The sequence below is a fragment of the Girardinichthys multiradiatus genome, chromosome 6, assembly GCF_021462225.1.
Source record: "Girardinichthys multiradiatus isolate DD_20200921_A chromosome 6, DD_fGirMul_XY1, whole genome shotgun sequence".
Taxonomy (NCBI): Eukaryota; Metazoa; Chordata; class Actinopteri; order Cyprinodontiformes; family Goodeidae; genus Girardinichthys; species Girardinichthys multiradiatus.
In genome coordinates, this window is record NC_061799.1 from 44,308,762 (window position 1) to 44,329,418 (window position 20,657).

At 42.1% G+C, this 20,657-nt stretch overlaps 1 protein-coding gene and 1 long non-coding RNA gene across 4 annotated transcripts in view; one reads left to right on the forward strand and one right to left on the reverse strand.

Annotated features, from left to right (window-relative positions):
- LOC124870231 (tomoregulin-1-like) overlaps positions 1 to 6,835 on the reverse strand; it is a 96,964-nt gene extending 90,129 nt beyond the window's left edge. For all 3 annotated transcript variants that reach the window (XM_047368790.1, XM_047368789.1, XM_047368788.1), the window contains exon 1: positions 6,673 to 6,835. In XM_047368790.1, the coding sequence (XP_047224746.1) occupies positions 6,673 to 6,835 (163 nt within the window). The remainder of the gene's footprint in view (positions 1 to 6,672) is intronic.
- Positions 6,836 to 15,661: 8,826 nt separating this feature from the next.
- On the forward strand, positions 15,662 to 18,383 carry LOC124870239. The gene is made up of 3 exons (XR_007038726.1): positions 15,662 to 15,749; positions 17,979 to 18,107; positions 18,195 to 18,383. It is a non-coding gene; the product is annotated as an uncharacterized LOC124870239 (long non-coding RNA).
- Positions 18,384 to 20,657: the final 2,274 nt, after the last annotated feature.

A 20,657-nucleotide genomic window follows, 5' to 3' on the forward strand; every position in this document is an offset into this window, starting at 1 on the left:
TCTAACTTCTGGGGAGATGATGAGAATCAGGGGCGCTAAGCAGAAGAACTTAGTACAGATAGTGATAAACTAAAGTGACGAATGAACAGCGATCCAAACAAGACACAAAAAGTTCTTACTAAACCAAAAAATAAGGACTAGGATTCAGAATCTAAACCAAGGTGCAAAACACAAGAATCACAAAACAAAAGCAAAAACTAATCAGAATTCTCCAAATACATCAAACATAAAGACCCATGAATCATGCCAGGTACCACATAGAGCCCTTTACCTCCAACAGGAAAATCCAGTGGACTCAAGTTATTATGGCAGCATTACAGTAAAACAGGGTAAAATCCACAGCAGAGAACCATGCAGCAGAACAATCATTCACGCTCCGGTGGTTTGTCTCAATGAATGAATATATTAAGCTGGAAGCAGGAAGTATTGCTGTGGATAGTTCTGAAACCTTCGGCTCATCCTGAGAACATTATGAAAGCTGACAATTTGACTTCATGTACATGAAAAGGTTCTAAAACTGTTTTCTGCTGCTGATTAACATTACAGGTATGAAATATTCTCAACAGAAAGCAGAAAATTATTTTAATTCAGTGAAATTATTTCAAATAATCATAAAACTAACAGGTGGGATTAAACTGATGCAAAAAGCAACACTAAGATGCACAAAGTACCACAAGTACTCCAAACAACTACTAATAACACACAGTTACTATAAATACACACAAAACAGCAAGAACGGAGCCACAGACAAGAAATGACCATGAAGGTACACACATTAAACTACAACAAATACACACTGAGCATAACTAAAGAGACACAACAAGGCCGAAGTATCCCAAAATAAACCTTTTATTTTGGGATACTTTGTTTTGGTACTTTTAGTCCTTTCTGTGTTTGTTGAGGTTCTGTTTACAGTTAGAATATTTAGTTACTGTTTTTCTTTTTACAGACTTTAGTTCTTCTGTTATTTTGGTAGTCCGGGTTCCTCTTGTGCACATTGTTTTATTTACTTCCTGTTTTTAAGATTTATTGTATCTTTTTGTTTTGTATTTGGACCCATTATCGTGTTGGGTTTTGTTCTGGTTTGCACCGGCTCTCTGGTTCCTGGTTGGTTGTTTCAGCCATTCCCTCTCTCACCTTTCCTTCCGTTGTCTCAGTGTCTTTGGTCCCACTCAGATGTTTCCACTCTGGTAATCAGCCTCGCCTGTTTCTTGTCTCATTAACAACTCTCCCAGTAGATTCCTCTGTGCTTCATCTTACATGTTTCTTATTCCTGGTTGGACTTTTATTTCTGCAGTGGACACTGTTAATACGTTTCTGTTATTAAAACCTTTTATTTTCCATATTCTCTACCTGCGGTTTACAGCATTGTGGTCTTATATTTAAACCTTTCTGACACAAAGTTTAGGAAGAAACACAAAGAGCATAAAGTTACACGAAAGATTAACAACAAAGACAAATGAGGCCCAATAACTGACACAGTGAAAATGAAAAATTACAATTAATAAATCAGATCACAGATTCATGCAAAACTAAAAAGATGCTGAAAAAACCTAAAGTCCAAAAGAACACAGAAGAGACGCTGGTCTCTGTTAACCCGCCTCAGCTAACAGAGACCAGCTTCACTGTCTGCGCTTCAGAGAGGAGAAACTAATTTCATCATAATGTTTCATTACAGAACATCAGTGACACAGCAACACCAGGTTCTCCACCTGCTCCATCCCTCCATCCAATAGAGGAACAACCCTGAGAAGCTGGAATATTGCCTCCATCATCAGCCGCTCCAGATGAGAGCTCCGGCTAAACGGTGCAGCTGTAAACCGTAAACAACACGGACAGAACATCAATATTCATCTGCGGTCATGTTAATGTTGGAGCGGCTTCTGAAAATTTAATCACGCCTGTTACACCTTCCCCGAGTACATTCGTCATGTTCGAGTCGCCGGCAAACTCGACTGAGCGTGCTCCATGAGGCGAAGCGGAAGAATCTGAGTCTCCCAGGAGAATGGCGTTTAAAAGCCTCGCAGAGGGCCAAATTATCCAGCATGATTTGATTTGTGTTGGCGAGGGAGAACCGGCTCCTGGAATAAAACCTGACTCAGCTCAGCCCACAGAGGCGAAAACAACTCGCTGCCAAAAATTTACAAACCAGCTCTGCTGTTAGTTCTACCTGAGCTGCAACAACACGCTTCATTAAGTCATCTGAGTCTGCAGCAGCAGAGCACATCTACCACGACGTCTTTACCTCTTCAGCTCACGCCACAGTTATCTGAATACATAACCAACGTGGCAGCTCAACACAAAGTCCTACAAAAGACAAGTTCCCTCCGATCAATAGCCCCTACAGCCCCATGGAACATTTCCTGACTTTCAGTAAATCATATATTATCATTTATTTATTATGATTATTCCTTCAGGTGGATATGCAGCATAGGGCTGCACAATGTATCGCAAATTTAGCATTATCGCAATATCACTGATCACAATTTGCATATCATGAAGAACCACCTAGACCGCAATAACTGTTAGCTAATTATTAAAGCTGTGTCATGCATTCAGACTGGCTGCACCCTTAAAATATTTGGTGACGTGTTGTTTAACGCAGCATTAAAAGTTTGAGAAGGTGAAGAGGTGGTGGCGTCTATGAGAAACTACAGCCAAGTTGTTTCATTCCCAAAACATCCAAAGTCAGACATAAACGACTTTTTGAATAAAACTTGGTGTTCGAGATGGAAATCATGAATTTCTTAGTAGCTGGACCATCAGGGATTTATGTTCGCTATGAAGCTAAGCTATTTTTTTTGGTTGTTTATTTATTGCTAGCCATATCATTATTGGTACATTCACAAGTATCTTCGCATATCGCATGATTTCCTAATATCATGCAGCCCAAATGCTGAAGGAAACTTGGCTCTGGTTTTCTATCCCAGATGATGAGTTTGTAGCAGAAGGAAACCTGAGATGTTTCTATAAATGAAGGACAATGACTGCCAGATTACCGGAGTTGTGATAAGCAAACGAGGACCAGGTGTGAGAGGAAGAGCAGAAGGAAAACAAAGCAGACAGAAAACAGAAGGATGTAAACCAAAGACTCAAAAAAAGAAAAAGGAGACAAATCACAAAGAAAGAGTCTTTAAACCCAAACAGTTCAACTGTTTTAGTCCTAATGGAGGAGATGAAGAGTTGAACACAGAATACAAAATTAAGAGTAAATCATTTCATTTCATTGCACACATGCAATGGGTCATGTTGGACAATTAAAAACGGGACAGATGAGCAGAACGATATTTTTAATTGAACATGTAAAATGTTGAAAGCTTAGTATGCAAATACATTTATTTCCACAAACGTGGGGAAAAAATGAACCCCTGAATGTTAAGACAAATCAAACTTCATTCCTGCTGCTGCATCTGCATGAAGCGGCAGCTAATTTAACCCTGGAGGTGTTGAATGAAGACTTTATAACTTTGGGATCTTCAAAGATGGAACACATGAGACAAACCACATCCTCATATAAAGGAGGAGAGCCTGCAGAACAGATGCGGCTTCACAACGACCAGCAGCCCACATGAGAATCTCTGCAAACCACAAACATACCCACTGCAACCATCTGGCACACAGAGCAGACACATGCACAACGGTTAGAGAAGAAGTCAACGTGATCAACTGATCTCATTTACTGGCTGAAGACTGTCCAGGATAAACATGAGGAGAACTGAACTGAACATCTAATAACTGCACCCACGAAGCCAAGGTGAACCTGCAGTGACCTGAGGAAGATGCTTCATGGACGCCTTCAGACAACAATTATTTAACAGTAACACAAACTACTTTAGAGCACTTTCAATTATAAGATCATCTTTTTGACCCGTGATAGACTAGAGACCTGCAGGATGGATGGATGGATGGATGGATGATATTTAAAGGTAATAACTAGGGATCATTATTTCAAGATGCCGTTTATGACAGAATCCTAACATTCAGGGTTTGGGGTCAGAATTAGGGACTCGTCTCCTCCTTTATGCTCATACCTCTGAAACAGAAATTAAATAAATCTTTAATAAAAAATAATAACTTGAAAGACTAACTTCTGCTGGACCCATTTATCCCCATCCATCCCAAACCTGAATTCTTGTAACCGCAGATAATGGCAGAAACCTGACATTAACTGTGACACACTGAGCTGAGAGTTGATGCAGGAAAGCCAAGCTCAGTTCAGCTGCTGGTGTCAGAAACTTCTCTTCCTCCAGCCATGTTTACAGCTCAGCTCTGTTCCAGTGATGATTAGTATTTAGCGGAAAATGCTTGATGTTTCTGCGAGGCTGAGTTTTCCCTGCAGACCATGAACACAGCAGCCGGCTGCTTCCACCAAAGTGCCAAAAGCCATTTTGTTCTGTTTCTCTGTGACAGCCAAAGCCTTCTTTGCTCGTGTTTCTGCAGACAAACAACACTTCTAAAAGCTGTGCACTCACTGATTATCCTGCATCAACTCTCAGCACAGTGCGCCACAGTTACTGCAACGCACGGAGGCAGCCGGGGAGTGAATGAGGCACTTCCTGTTGAAATCAAGGCGTTTGGTTTCTGGAGTGACTCGGAACATGTTTATTTGCAGAACCGTGAGGACCCTCTGATAGAAAACCCTCCGTTTATTAATGCAAACAATCTATTTCAGTTCATTCCTGCCTTGTTTACCTAAACATGACAGGGGGTTAGTTTTCCACACAGCAGTGACTGCGAACACTCATTTACATGATGCTGGGCTTTACTTTAAATATTTATTAAAACAGGAAGGAGGGGATAACAGGGAGATGGGTTTATGAATTTTATATTGTGATGCTGCAGAGCACAATAAACCTCCTCAGACTGTATGACATGCAGTTTAACGGGCAGAAATCCTTAAAACTGAAGTCAGAATCGTTAAGCTCACATAATAGAGTAAAGCACAACTCAGCTGTTTGTGGAAAGTAGTCAAAGTTATTTAAAATATTCAATTGCAGACCTTCTACCATATTTCCAGGTTCAGAGGTTGATCTTACACAGACCCTGGTATTCGTACTGATGAAGGTCTCACATTTAAACCAAACATTAAGCAACTAGGGAATAAATTCAATTAAAATTGTCCTTTTATTTTTCTACATTGGTCTTGTTTCACTTTTGAAGCTGAGAAAAGACTTGTTGCTGCAACCTTCATGTCTGTAATTAATAATGAGACGATATATACATGCAGACTTCCTCTCAGGCATGATTAGCTGAAAATGACTCGGAATAATAATGTGTTTTTTGTGTGTTAATAATAAAATAAGTGAAACACCCAGATGAGAACAACGTGGTCGGATACTTTGCACATTTCTAAGTAAGAATAAGGAGTCAGGGTATATATTTTGAACAACCATCGTTAGTTGGATGTTTATTTAGTTATTTCGTTTTAAAACATGCCAGCTATAAATTTAGATGAAATTAAAAGGTTCAGTCGACTTCTACATTTGTAGAATTTGTTTTATATTGAAATGTCACTTTCTCCACAATTTTTGAGGTGAAATGTACAATAGAAATGTGTTGAGTAGGACTGTAAGAAAAACGATTTGATTCAGGTTAGAAAAACACAGGTTGTGTTGCAACCAACACTGGATTAGTCCAGTTTATCAGAGTGCTATTTTCCTGCCTACTCCAGCTATAAACACAAAACCTGCCATCCTTTAAATGGATCAGACTGAAAGGCTGAGCATGTCTTCATTCAACCTGTAAAAAGCTAAGCCACAAAGACGAGGTCAGCAGTACTGGAATATTTTTATGAATCCGGTTTTCTGAACGGAGCACAGAACAGCTCTCATTTCCACCAGTATGTTCCCATTCCTACCAGAATTACCACCGTTCCCAGTCTGCACAGTCAGGCATTGTTTCTGAGCTTGTCGATGATCTTAAGTAAGAGCTTTTGTCTTTGTAACTTGTTGGATCTGTCGCTCGAGTCTGCTGCGAAATCACTGGGATATCCTGAAAGTTTAATGTTTGCATTTCTGCAAAGAGCAGAAAGCATCACATGCTGCAGACCAAATCCCTGTTTCTGCCCTTTGTCTGTGTTGTTCAGTCAAAGCAAACAGATTTATCTTTCATAAAATCTCCATCAGGCTGAAACCCTAATGAAACATTTCCATTACGAGAAGTAGAGCCCGATTTGGTTTAAAGGCTTTATCCTAATAAAAGGTCTTAATGATGAAGAACTGGACTCTGATCCCTTTAAGCACTTTATCCCTGCAAAGATACCGGAGAGGATCAGGAGACCATCCGGAGCCTCAACAGGAGCATACTAGAGGAACATGAACTGCAGATGCAAAGCCATAAAAACTTCATGCCAAGTCCTTGCTGAGGGCTTCCGTGATTTAAGCCAGCATGCAAGAGGAACTGCTGGAGCCCAAACAGGCTATTAAAGACAGGAAAACATAAAAACACAGAATTAAGACTCCTCTGTTTGCCCCTGACATTCAGAGCTCTGCAGCCTGAACTGTTATCTGCAGCTCAAAGTGAGATCGAAAGAACCATGAGGAGTCTCTCAGAGAATATTATCTTCATCATGTTAATTCCTGCTGCAGCATCTCAGGTATTGCACCCTCCTGTCTCAGCATTAAACATAGATTCACCTCATAACACCATGATGTTAGCTGCAGCATGCTTTACCTGAGCACTCCTTCCCTTTGCCTTTGCACTCTCCGCTCTGCGGCTGGTAAGAAGCCCGAGCCTCCGGCAGGTACAGCAGCAAAGACAGCAGGCAGGCGGACACCAGGCACCGGACAGCCCCGCCCGGGCGCCGGCGACACCTCCCAGGGCCCGTCAGCATCATGGAGAAGACCCGAACCCCGCAGTCAGTTCGGTTTGCTTCAGGAGCTGCAGACACTTTGACGTAATTCCCGAATAAACGCAGTTAATAGTGCGGCTGTCCTCACGGTGCGTCCCGCAAAGGAAGAGCTCCAAATGCGGGAGAGGAGAGAGCCGGTTGAGCGCTGCTCAGGTCTGAGGTGCAGCAGGAATAATGAGCCGAGAGGTTCCTGCAGGATTCCTCGTTCAAGAAGCCTCAGAGGCGGTCCGGTTCGTCCAGGGTGGAGGCAGCGGCAGCAGCATCCTCTCAATCCGTGCCTCCTCCTCCGAAACTCAGCGTCTTTTACAGCAGCTCTATCAGACACGCACTGATGTCACACCCGCACAGACTCTTCACGTCCTGAAAGCACCGGGGCGCTCCGGCTGCGCGTCCCCCGGGAGGCAGACAAGCGGCGAGGGCGGCGAGGGCGGCGAGGGCGGCGCGCAGCTGCAACCACAACAAAGAGATCCGGACTGAAGAGGAGGAGGAAGAGGAGAAGGCAGTCTGGTCACGTGAGAGGATGCAACACTCCCCTCCACCTCCACGCCTCGTAACGCACGCGCGCACACCTTAGACGCACCAACACATTGCAGCAAAAAGCCAAAGAAGAAGAGGTGCACATGCAAAACACTGCAGGAGGTCAGGTTGAACTTTGTTAAATGCATCTATAGCCTTCATTGCGCCCTAAAAACAAATCCTGCCCTGATCATCCTCAGCCCATACCTGGAAAAATGCACCAGCAATAAAATGGTCAAGACGGGATAAATCTGATCCGGTGGAAAGTTTTACATCTGATCAGAGCTGCCATATTTCATCATAATATATTCCGGGTTTATTCAACAGTTTTTCCCTTTTCAGAAAGAATGAACCGTGCAGCAATGTTCTGGTAACCAAAGGCAGCAACGCAGGTCAGCACATGTAACTAAAAAAATCAAACAAGACATCTCAATTTAAACCACCAACCTCAGTTTCACACCTGCTTGCTGATGAATGGCAGGTGTGAGACTGACTTAGTGCTAAACAGTAAAATATTACAACTCTAACTTTAAAAATCTCTTACAGACGTTAATGATATTTTGCCCTCATAAATATCAGCATCTAATATTTTAATTTAGCTTGCTCAGCATTCATTATTTTATACATGTACATTTTATTCTGTTTCACACTAGTGTAGGTTTCCATTAAAGCCTTTATCAAATATAATTTAGATGTGGTTTTAAAATTAGGCAGTTTCATATTTAAATGATTAAGTTATTTTTTTATTCATTGAGGAAAAGCTTGGTGAATGTGAGCTTTTAATTTTTTTCTCTAATTGTTATTATATCTTAGCTGTGTTGATTGTAGTATAATTTGCCCAGTTTCACACAGGACAAATTAGGACATCGTTATTTTGCTATTTTCGCTTTTAAAGGTCTGGTGTCTGGACTTTAGTGACATCTAGTGGCTACAGTTTGATATTGTACAGCAGCTAAACAAGCTGGTGGACTTTATGCATATTCGGATAAAACCTGCCATAAAAACAAACATCAAAAAAGATTCAAAAAACAAGTTGTTACAAAAATGGCTCGAGTCATGCGAGTTCAGGTCCAGAAGGGAAACCCATCCCTCTCCCCAACTTCAGAGTGATCCCAAGTCTTTCTCGGGCCAGAAGGAACTGCTTTATAGACCTTCTAGTAAGATCTTGATCTGTACCAGGGTCTTTTCCTAAGAAGTAGTACGTGGAAGACCTCCAAAGTGAAGAGTCCAGGAGGCATCTTGATCCACCACTTCCCTCCTGCAGGTCCCTGCAGAACAGCAGGGAGAACCTGTTGTCCAAACACTGAATGGAGACTAAAACTGAAACTGTTCTTGTTCTTAATTCCTGTTTCTGACTGAATGTGTTGGTGAGAATCTATAGAGGATCAATAAAAACAACATAATGACACGATGGCTACTTTCTTCTGATCCGTAGAGGTCCTTCCTCTGTGGTGCTTCTGCTTGAAGTCTGAGGTGTTTTTCCTTGAAGTAAAAATAGTCCGACTTATATAGTTTGGATTTTTGTGTTATGCTTTTTGGGTTATTTTACATGTTTGGCATTTTGAGTCTGGAGATGACAGCAGTGCATTATTTTAAAGACAACTAAGGTTTTCTTTTAAACAGCAAAACTACGGACCGGAATGGGTTAAAGAATTGAGCTAAAAAGTTTTCTCACAAAGTAAAGTTCTGCCGACTAAAGACGCTTTAAATCCACACGACCAGAACCCTTTGTCAGTGTCATCTAGGAGAAAATATCTTAAAGTTACGAGTCTTTGTGATTTAAGCAATTCATCACCTTCATGTTCTGTAGGAACCAGAACTTTTGATCAAAACCAGGAGATGTAGAACACCTGATTATAAAACTTTAAAGGAAGCTGCCAGCTGCATCAGTTTTGTTCAGTAGAAATATGGAAACAAAATTTGATGGATTTTTAAATTCCCACCTCATTCTTCATAATGGGTTTTGGTCCATCAGTGCTGCTGCACTGTCTTCATATTTACATCTTTCGTCCAACATTCATCATGCTGATGTGTCTAAGTGTCTCTGTTAAACGTCTGTTTCACTTTGACTCTGTCTTCATGCGGTCGATGCCGCTTCATCTGTATAAACAGAACCCAACACGACTCATTAAACCCTCCGTGTTGACTGGATTAATATTTACACAGATCCATTCTGGACGCCTCTGGCACGCCTCCAACATGGACCAGCAGACTCATTTGGCTCGCTGCCTCCATTCCAGCAGCTGTTGGTTTTCTCTGTCCCTTGCAGAGTTTTCCAGCATGCCAGAGGCAGCAGAAGCGACGGGTCATCTGTTGTGCTGTTGGACATGGTTGGTTCCACATCAGCAGCTTTAACTGTTCTCCTGGGCGTCTTCATCGCCTGCCAGACAGCAGAGTGATGACATGCTGTCCTAAATCACCCCAGAACTCCACCGATTAGCTTCCAGGTTGGGGTTAAAGAGTTTCCAGAAGGTGGGCAGAGGGATACCAGAGCAGAGATAAGGAAGACTTTAATGATTTCTTTCAGGTCAGCCTCACGTGGTTCATGTTGCAGCCATTTATAAAACTCAACAAGCCAATGGTAACATAAGAGAGTGACCACTTCTCTTCAACAGAAAGAAATATGCAGTAGAACTAGAACCAGGCCCAGTATGAGCAGCTGTACTACCAGCTGGGGGCAGAAAGGGGCACAACGGACAGGGAAACAGGATCCAGGAGTACCAGGAGTACATAAACAGCACATAAACAGCACAGAGTTGGTGGCAGCAGTAGCGATGTCAGTGATACCATCCATGAAAGAAACGCAGCTAAACACCAAATCACTGAGCAAGGAGTACTTTCTATGACAGCTTACACACAAGGTTCTAAAAGATTTCCAGCTTGTGAGAGTCAGGAATCAATCTTGGTTCTTCACTGAGTTCCTTAGACCTTCCTCTTGTTCTGAGTTTTGGACCATCCAGTCAATGCTGTCAAACAAACCCCTTTAGTGCAGCAAATAGAAAGTACCAGCATCAGTTGATCATCAACAGAAGCCAAAGGTTGATGGGTCAAGTTAGGTACCATCTAGGTACACATCCAGGTGACGGTATGAACAGTTGAAATCAAAGTGTTGGCTTTGTCAACGTCTGTTAGGTTAGTTGGTGGATGCTTTTTTTGTGCAACACGCTGCTTCTATGAGTGACATAAAGTTTGAATCTGTGAACACTACTGATGTACAGAGGAGGCAGCATCATGTCGTGGGGGTATAGGCCAGCTGAAGTGACTGGTGCACCTCATAAAATAGATGGTATCATGAGGAAAGAACATTATGTAGAAATATTGAAGCAGCATCTGAAAACATCAACCAGGAGCAGCTTGGGCATGAAATTGTTTTCCAAACGGACAATGAGCACAAGCATTCCACCAAAACAGTTAGCAAGTGGCTTAAAACCCTGAAGCGTTCGGATCTTTTAATTCAAGGTTCACATTTTGTTTAGGGTTGGCTGTTTCATTTAAACTACAAACTGAATCATTAGTTCCAGTCTGTAGTTCAGCTTTACTTCCTTATGTCAGTGCTATGTGCTTTTTTCATCATGTAAAGAACTTTCAATTGTCTTGTTGCTGAAATGTGCTTTACCAACAAACCTTCCTTGCCTTAAAAACAACAGAGTGTTTTGGAGTGTTCATTACAAAGCTCTGATCTCAGGTGTGAGTGAACAAGGCGGGCTACAAACCTGACCCAGTTACACCAGTTCTGTCAGAAGGAATGGGTCAAAATTATGGCAAACTTGTGAGAAGCTTGTAGAAGAAAACCCAAAACTAGTGGAATGTATGTAAACTTCAGAATTTTGAATAAAGTCATACAAATACATAAAAAATGTTCTGGTACTTTGCAAATACAAATAATTTTAGCACTTGTTAATGACGTAAAACAGGAAACATTTAGCGTGATCTAATGGCAGACAGTGATGGGAGAAAAGGGTGTGTGTGTCTTTAAAAGCTGAATTTAAATATTTGGTTTCAATCAATGTGTTCAAGTTGGACATAAATTTAATTTACAGCCCTCAGACATGGTCATGAGATATAGATCATGACTGAAAAATAAAGTCCTGGAAACATGGAGCTTCCAGAGGGTGGCTGGATACAGATGGTCCATGCAACTGAACCACAGGACCCCTCTGTGTGGAGGTTATCCGGCCACATCGTAAGGGGTGAGTAGGGTACCCTGAGGTATACCATGATCTAAATGAGGAAAATACACTGCTCAGAAAAATAAAGGGAACACTTAAACAACACAATATAACTCCAAGTAAATCAAACTTCTGTGAAATCAAACTGTCCACTTAGGAAGCAACACTGATTGACAATCAATTTCACATCTGTTGTGCAGCTACCAGGAGACAGACCAGTACACCAGGAGACGTAGAGGAGGCCGTAGGAGGACAACAACCCAGCAGCAGGACCGCTACCTCCACCTTTGTGCAAGGAGGAACAGGAGGAGCACTGCCAGAGCCCTGCAAAATTACCTCCAGCAGGCCACAAATGTGCATGTGTCTGCACAAATGGTTAGAAACCGACTCCATGACGATGGTATGAGGGCCCGACGTCCACAAATGGAGGTTGTGCTCACAGCCCAACACCGTGCAGGACGCTTGGAATTTGCCAGAGAACACCAGGATTGACAAATTCGCCACTGGTGCCCTGTGGTTTTCACAGATGAAAGCAGGTTCACACTGAGCACATGTAACAGACGTGACAGAGTCTGGAGACACCATGGAGAGCGATCTGCTGCCTGAAACATCCTTCAGCATGACCGGTTTGGCAGTGGGTCAGTAATGGTGTGGGGTGCCATTTCTTTGGAGGGCAGCATGTGCTCACCAGAGGTAGCCTGACTGCCATTAGGTACCGAGATGAGATCCTCAGACCCCTTGTGAGACCATATGCTGGTGCGGTTGGCCCTGGATTCCTCCTAATGCAGGATAATGCTAGACCTCATGTGGCTGGAGTGTGTCAGCAGTTCCTGCAAGATGAAGACATTGAAGCACATCTGGGACATCATGTCTCGCTCCATCCACCAATGTCACGTTGCTCCACAGACTGTCCAGGAGTCGGTGGATGCTTTAGTCCAGGTCTGGGAGGAGATCCCTCAGGAGACCATCCATCATCTCATCAGGAGCATGTCCAGATGTTGTAGGGAGGTCATACAGCCACATGGAGGTCACACACAATACTGAGCCTCATTTTGACTTGTTTTAAGGACATTACATCAAAGTTGGATCAGCCTCTAGTGTATTTTTCCACTTTAATTTTGTGTGTGACTCCAAATCCAGGCCTCCATTGGTTCATAAATTTGATTTCCATTGATGATTTTTATCTGATTTTGTTGTCAGCACATTCAACTTTGTACAGAACAAAGTATTCAATGAGAATATTTCATTCATTCAGATCTAGGATGTATTTGAGTGTTCCCTTTATTTGTTTAGCTGTGTATACAGTGCCTTGCGAAAGTACTCAGCCCCCTTTAACTTTTCAACCTCTTGTCCCATTTCAGGCTTCAAACATAAAAATATAAAATTCTAATTTTTTGTGAAGAATCAACAAGTGGGACACAATCATGAAGTGGAATGAAAATTATTGGATGTGTCAAACTTTTAACAATAAAAAAACTTAAATTTTATTTGGCCCCCTTGCGTTAATACTTTGTGGCGCCACCCTTTGCTGTAATTACAGCTGCAAGTCTCTTGGGGTTTGTTTCTATCAGTTTTGCACATCAAGAGACTGAAATTCTTGCCCATTCTTTCTTGAAAAACAGCTGGAGCTCAGTGAGGTTGGATGGAGAGCGTTCGTGAACAGCAGTCTTCAGCTCTTTCCACAGATTCTGGATTGGATTCAGCTCTGGACTTTGACTAGGCCATTCCAACACCTGGATACGTTTATTTGTGAACCATTCCATTGTAGATTTGGCTTTATGTTTTGGATCATTGTCTTGTTGGAAGATAAATCTCCGTCCCAGTCTCAGGTCTCTTGCAGACTCCAACAGGTTTTCTTCCAGAATGGTTCTGTATTTGGTTCCATCCATCTTCCCATCAATTGTGACCATCTTCTCTGTCCCTGCTGATGAAAAGCAGGCCCAAACCATGATGCTGCCACCACCATGTTTGACAGTGGGGATGGTGTGTTCAGGGTGATGAGCTGTGTTGCTTTTACACCAAACATATCGTTTTGCATTGTGGCCAAACAGTTGGATTTTGGTTTCTTCTGACCAGAGCACCTTCTTCCACATGTTTGGTGTGTCTCCCAGGTGGCTTGTGGCAAACTTTAAACGAGACTTTTTATGGATATCTTTGAGAAATGGCTTTCTTCTTGCCACTCTTCCATAAAGGCCAGATTTGTGCAGTGTACGACTGATTGTTGTCCTTTGAACAGACTCTACCACCTCAGCTGTAGATCTCTGCAGTTCATCCAGAGTGATCATGGGCCTCTTGGCTGCATCTCTGATCAGTCTTCTCCTTGTTTGAGATGAAAGTTTAGAGGGACGGCCGGGTCTTGGTAGATTTGCAGTGGTCTGATACTCCTTCCATTTCAATATGATTGCTTGCACAGTTCTCCTTGGGATGTTTAAAGCTTGGGAAATCTTTTTGTATCCAAATCCGCCTTTAAACTTCTCCACAACAGTATCTTGGACCTGCCTGGTGTGTTCCTTGGTCTTCATGATGCTCTCTGCGCTTTGAACAGAACCCTGAGACTATCACAGAGCAGGTGCATTTATACGGAGACTTGATTACACACAGGTGGAGTCTATTTATCATCATCAGTCATTTGGGACAACATTGGATCATTCAGAGATCCTCACTGAACTTCTGGAGTGAGTTTGCTGCACTGAAAGTAAAGGGGCTGAATAATATTGCACGCCCCACTTTTCAGTTTTTTATTTGTTAAAAAAGTTTGACACATCCAATAAATTTCAATCCACTTCACGATTGTGTCCCACTTGTTGTTGATTCTTCACAGAAAATTTGAATTTTATATCTTTATGTTTGAAGCCTGAAATGTGGCAAGAGATTGACCAGTTCAAGGAGGCCGAGTACTTTCGCAAGGCACTGTATCCCTTCATGGATGGAAACACCTTGGAATCTCCTGGGATGAGCTGGAGAGCCCCACTGGGAAGAGGAATGTCTGGGGTTTTCTCCAGGACCCTCCTTGACCCAATGTTGGATGGAAGTAAAGCAGCATATTTTCACTGCAATGAAGTGAAAATATCTCTGATGATAATCAAGATGTGGATCTCTAACCCTAACCCTGCACAGATCCCTCCATGTTCTGTTTTTACCTCTTAAGTTCTGAAGCCTGACAACATGATGAATAATTTGCAGCTTATTAGTTAATGCAGAGTCAGAAGTAGGTCACTTTTTAGACTGCAGGACCCTTGTGGACTTCATGCTGGGTGGAAATCACTTCCTGCTGATCCCAATGGAGTTCTGACTCGTCCATGCATTACTTTATTCATTACTGAACACACATCAGCAGAGTTTTACATCTTTAGAAACCTGCAGATTCTTGCTAAATGCAGAGTTTGACTGCAGGAGTTTGGCTGTGCATGAGCTTTCCTAGAACTGTCTGTCGGTCTGTTTTTTTCAGACAGATCTCACTAATTTCACTCTAAGCTTCAGCAGCTTCTGTTCATCTGTTTGGGCTTTACACCATAAGATTATTCCTCACACCATATTTCAACCATCATGCAACAAACTCACCACCCAGCAGATGTTACCTGGTGCTGATGAGGCCTGTTACATCTGCAGATTACTCGACATGTCTGAGACCCTGACATAAAACCCGGTCCATTTGGTACCAACAGACGAGAACAGGTTTTTAACAGAAACTGTAAAATTTAATGGAACAACTACTTTTTCTGCTTGAGTAGAAATACATTTAATTTTTGTTCTCTCTGCTAAATGACTTCTGTTATGTGTATGTGACAAATCTCGTTTCCTCTCACACAGATTCTGAGGACGCAGGACAAATCTGACGGCATCCATAGCAGGAACGCCCATTTTTACATCAGTATTTTTATTTAAATCATTTTATTCAAGCAATAAGCCTCTGGTGACAAAGTCTGAAAAGGGAAGAAAGTAAAGACAAAACATTGTTTTCTGTTTGCAAACTCACTCAGTTCAGAAAATCATTTCATGAAATAATCATGTTGGAAACTGAGGACGGTGAAAGGTTGGCATTCCCACAGATCTCTGGAGCAAACCCACAAAAATGCTTTTGAAGCTGGAAACATGAAAACAAATGTTGGTGTGAACCCAGGAAACAGCAAGGATCAAGAAAACCACTCAGGGAGGTGATGACTGATGGCCTGCAGGTGTGAAAATGAGAAAACAGGACCAGGTGTGTCAGAAAGGTGAGCCTGAAGAACCCAGACTGTTAAAACCTAACCAGGGAACGTATAATGTGCAACATCATTATAAAATACAAGAACTGAAGCAGAAAAACTCAAGCATAGACACAAAGAGAAGACCAAAGAAATGCCAGGAGCAGATATAGTCAAGGTGTTGTAGAGCAGAACATTCACGTCTAGATGGCATCAAACCAGATAAATGGGATAAAACCAGAGAATTTTGACAACTGAAGATCTTTTGATGTGGGGAAATGGACTCTAAGAACAGGTTTAAACATGTTGGTAAATTAAAATCTCTCCTGTTTTTTTTCAAACTTAAGCACACAGTGTAAAGTTTTGATCTGCAGACCCTCCTCCCCACATTCAAAGCCAGTCTTGACTTGCCTGCAATATTAAACTGTGAGGGGGTGGGGGTGAATGCAGGAGCTAAGTGGAACGAGAAAGACCGCAAATCAGCAATACTGATTTGATTAAGTTCCATTATTCTTATCCCTAATTGGCCTGGAGCATTTGTTGTGGATTGGGCCACTGTGGGGGTCTGTTGTCTCGTTGGAGCATCGCTGTTAAGACATCTCATTAAGATAATGTGAAAGCAGGAAACACTGAGCTTTTCTGTGGAAAATTCCCAAATTCCTGGTTCTTCTCAAACATTACACTCACCTAGGTGTGAGTGACATGAAATTAAGTCAAATTAAAAGTTTAATTTTCTGATGATCAGAAAGCTTCACCCAGGGGTGAAGGGGGTATTGAGGCTGTTCTGGGTTTTAGTTCTGATTCTGCCCATAGCGTGCAGCCTTTAATTTTCTCCACCATCTGTGGTAGCAGATCTCTCACAGGAGAGGGCCCGCCCCCTCGGCTGCTGGTTAAAGGGGCGCCAGAGGATAATCCAATGCATCCTGCGAGAGCCACAAGGTAGTGGGGGGCAGGTTAACTCCTCGTTAATCCCACACAACCATCTGAATACAGGAATTAGGTTTTAAAGGGTCATTTAATCTTTAGGACGTTCTCCTGGGAACAGAGAATAGAGTGGCAAGTTTTACTTCAGAGTCACTGAGATCAGGTTCAGCTCCTTCTGGATCCATGTGATGTTTGTCACTGTAAGGGTTTCCTTCAGGATCCGAATCTGAGTAGTCAGGCTTCAGTCTATTTGGAGCCCGGGAGGGGATGCTGTTCATGCATGTCAGTTTAACGTTTACTGTCCAGGCAAGGAACATGTTAGATAACTTAAACAATGGAAGTCTTCTTGTTGCTGACTGGTATCTCCAAACCTTCTTTGGCATGGTTGTGATCAACAGTTCTCCAGACTTTGTGAAGGTCTTTAGCTGCTTTTCGGGTCCAGTACCTAAGCAAATTCAGAGGAATGACGTATGAACCAGGCAGGCCCTAAATCCAAGTGATCAGGCCTTGTTGTGTCAACATGTTTGTGAAGACCCAGGGACCTTGCTTTTTAGCCTCTTTGTCACCATTTATAGTTGGCATGCCTCTGCAGTGTTGCATGGGAAACTGGTTCAGTGCCTGGAATGTGGTAGACTGAGGTAGTGGCCTGAAGTTTAAAGAGAGGGGACTGGAGACTGTGCTTCAGCTGTCACAGGAGTCTCAGCCTGGTGAGATGGTGAGGAGGCTCTGACTGATCACCTCTGAGGATCCTGTCACCAAAAAGTGGGCCAGGTCTTCCCCCACCATTGTTGCTGAAAGGGTCATGGAGTTTGATTGTCCAGTACACATGTGTCCTGTGTACCTGATAAAAGCTTAAGATCATGCGATATTTTAGAGGTACTGTATGAATATGCATTGTGGGGGTGTCTTTTTTGACCCTTCTGGTCTTCCAAAGAAAGAGATGTGTCCTCGTATTGATCACATAGCCAAGCTCCCTCCCAGTGTGGCAAGGACTCTTCTCACTGATCCATTTGGCAGGTTTCTAGACAGGACCTGAAGATGCAAAACAGAGTTTCAGGATCAAATCCAAAATCTTCAATTAATACTGAAACAAAGACAGCTGAAGGTGGAGCAGTTGGACAGAGTCAACTCCACTTGCTCTCATGCCATTGGTTCTTGGATAAAATCGGTGAAATGCTGCTTCATGGTCGACGGTAAGACTGTCTCACGTGGAGAAGTTAAAGTATCTTTGTGTCTTTGTGTCTAGTTCATAAGTGATGGTAGGATGGAGCCAGAGAAAGATACACAGGTCTGAAATTACATGCAGAAATGAAGGTGTTGCTCCTGTCTGTCCAGGTAAAGTCTGAGCTGAGCTGAAAGTTGATGGTCCATCTACATTCAGACCCTCATCTACGGTCATGAGAAGACTACCATTAGAGCAAGAAGATCCTGAGTACATCACCTGGAATGAACCTCCTTTGTAAGGTAGCTGAGCTCTGCCTTAGAGAAAAGAAGAGAAAAGTTTTTTAATGCATCTAATCAGGATGATTCTTGGATGCCTTACTTTTCAAGTTCACCAGGCACATCCCCCTTGGAGGAACGCCCCTGAACAGACCCAGAACTTACTGGAGGGACTGAATTATCTATACTGGAAACACACTGGAATCCAAGCTGCGGGGATAAATGGAGAGGAAAGAATTGTCTGGGCTTTTTCTTTGTGGTCGGATTTTCTTCTAATGGACAGTTTCTTCAGTTTCAGGTAGATCTTTTTTCTTCTGTTCTCCACTGGTCAACTATTCTCCTGGTTCCTTAAAGCATGTCATGTCTAAATAGATGCTCAGAGAAGCTACATATTTTTGTTTCATCTCTATCTGCTGAACAACAGTGTTGATGAGTAATTTTGGAATATTTCAGTGTGCGCAGTAGTTTACTGTTAAATAATTAATGACTGCCATAATGTTTTAATAAGCCGAACCATCCTCAGTAAAAAGATCATAAACTGAGTCTCTTCATAAAATCTGTCATAAAACGTTAAACGGACATAGAGAATCCATTTTATGTCAGTTATATCAATCCCACATCAAAGTGATTTATTAAGGCTATGAAGATAAAATAAGAGCACCGTGTCTTTGAAGTCAGAGCTTCAGGAAACAAAATCTAAAAACTTTAGTTTTTACCATCCAGGTTACAGAAATGCCAGCAGCCAGTACCAGACTGGGTTTTGTTACTTGGTGATGTAAGTCATGGATGCCATTGTACCACGGACACCCATTCCATGAAGCTCTTTACGTACTGGTCTTCAGCTAATTTGAAGGCTACATGAAGTTTGGACGTCTGCAGCTGTTGACTCTTCAGAAAGGTCACAACCTCTTCTCAATGTGCCTCAGCGTGATTTTATGAGACCTTTTACTTCAAGCATGAGTTGCTGTCATTTCTTGTTGCTTCCGCTTTGTTATAATAGTTGATTGTAGAATAATTAATAGTAAGAACATTTCATGAATGGCTGATTGCACAGGCTGCAACCAATCATGGTAGCGCACTGGAGTTCACTGACCTCCTGAGAGCAACCCATTCTTTCACAAATGTTTGTAGGAAGTGTCTGTATGCCTAGGTGATAGATTATAGACAACTGTGGCCATGGAAGTGGTTGTGCCTCCATATGGAGCTGTAAGCTTCTGATTAATTCCTTGATTTACAACGTCTGAGTTGAATGGAGGCTCGCCTGGGGATGTATTTTAAGGTAACAGCTCAAACACGCTGTTTCAAGAAGTGTTCAAATCAATATGTTAGGAAAGGGTGGGCCTGCACAAGTCTGGTTCATCCTTGGGTACGATCTCCAGATGCACGAAGATGCCACATTCATATTTTCAAACAATTATATTCAAGCAGAAAACAGCATGGTAATGTCCATCCAACATACCATTCAGGAAGAAGGCATGTTCTGTGTCCCAGAGGAGAACGTGTTTAGGTGTGAAATGCGTGAATCAGTCCCTGAACAAAACCAAGTGACCCGGAGAATATGCTGGTGAAGATGCTGGTAAGAGAATGTCCTAATAATCATTGTTACATTTACATTGTTGCCTGACAACACCGTCCCACCGTGTGGGGGTGGTAGCATCATGTTGCTGCAGGAGGGACTGGTGCACTTCACCACAACAAGCAACATCTCAAGACATCCACCTGGAACTTAAAGCTTGGGCACAAATAGATTTTCCAAAAGGATTGTGATCCTGAGCATACAGTCAAATTAATTACAAAGTTATTTAAGATAAACAAAGACAGCATTTTGAAGCCACAACCCTTAAATCACAAAGATCTGATCTCGGATCTGCAAGGCTGACTCAGTTGCAGCAGTTCTGTCAGGATGAAAGGACCAAAATTCCTGCAAAATATTGTGAGAAGCTTGATTTAAGAATAGTTTTGCCAATCCTGAAGGACCTTACAGGGAAAATATTTTCTAATTTAACAAACACAAAAAGGTTATACTTCTTCATTTAACAACAAATTAGTTTCAACTGTAATTGATGAAATTATTGTTATATTTACAGATTGTTTTGGCACATAGAAACTTCTTCCTTTATTTGTTTTTAAGCTTTAAAATGTATAAATTTATTTTTTAGTAAATTCTCCCAGTGAGATCCGAGGATATTTGTCAAACTACCTGAGCTTTATCATTCCTCCTACGACAGCATTAAAGAAACTGAGCACATCTTAGGATTTCCATACAGAGAATCCATTTCCTGCCTGGATTCATTCACCTTCTTCCACTTTCACACACATCAGAGCCCGAGGAGGAAATCACTTTTTCCCTCCATCTGTTGCAGAACTCACTCAACAAATTAAACCTGAAAGCATGAATCCTTTCAAAGGGAACCGCATTTCCATCTCCATAAAACATGTCTGATCACAAAAAGCTGAAAAACTGAATCAAGATGCATCAGAGATCCTGTTTATTTTCTGAGACTTGACCCCTGGATTGACGCTGCCGTTGATTAAAGCGTGAGATGATGAACAAATGAAACTTCCTTCGTTACA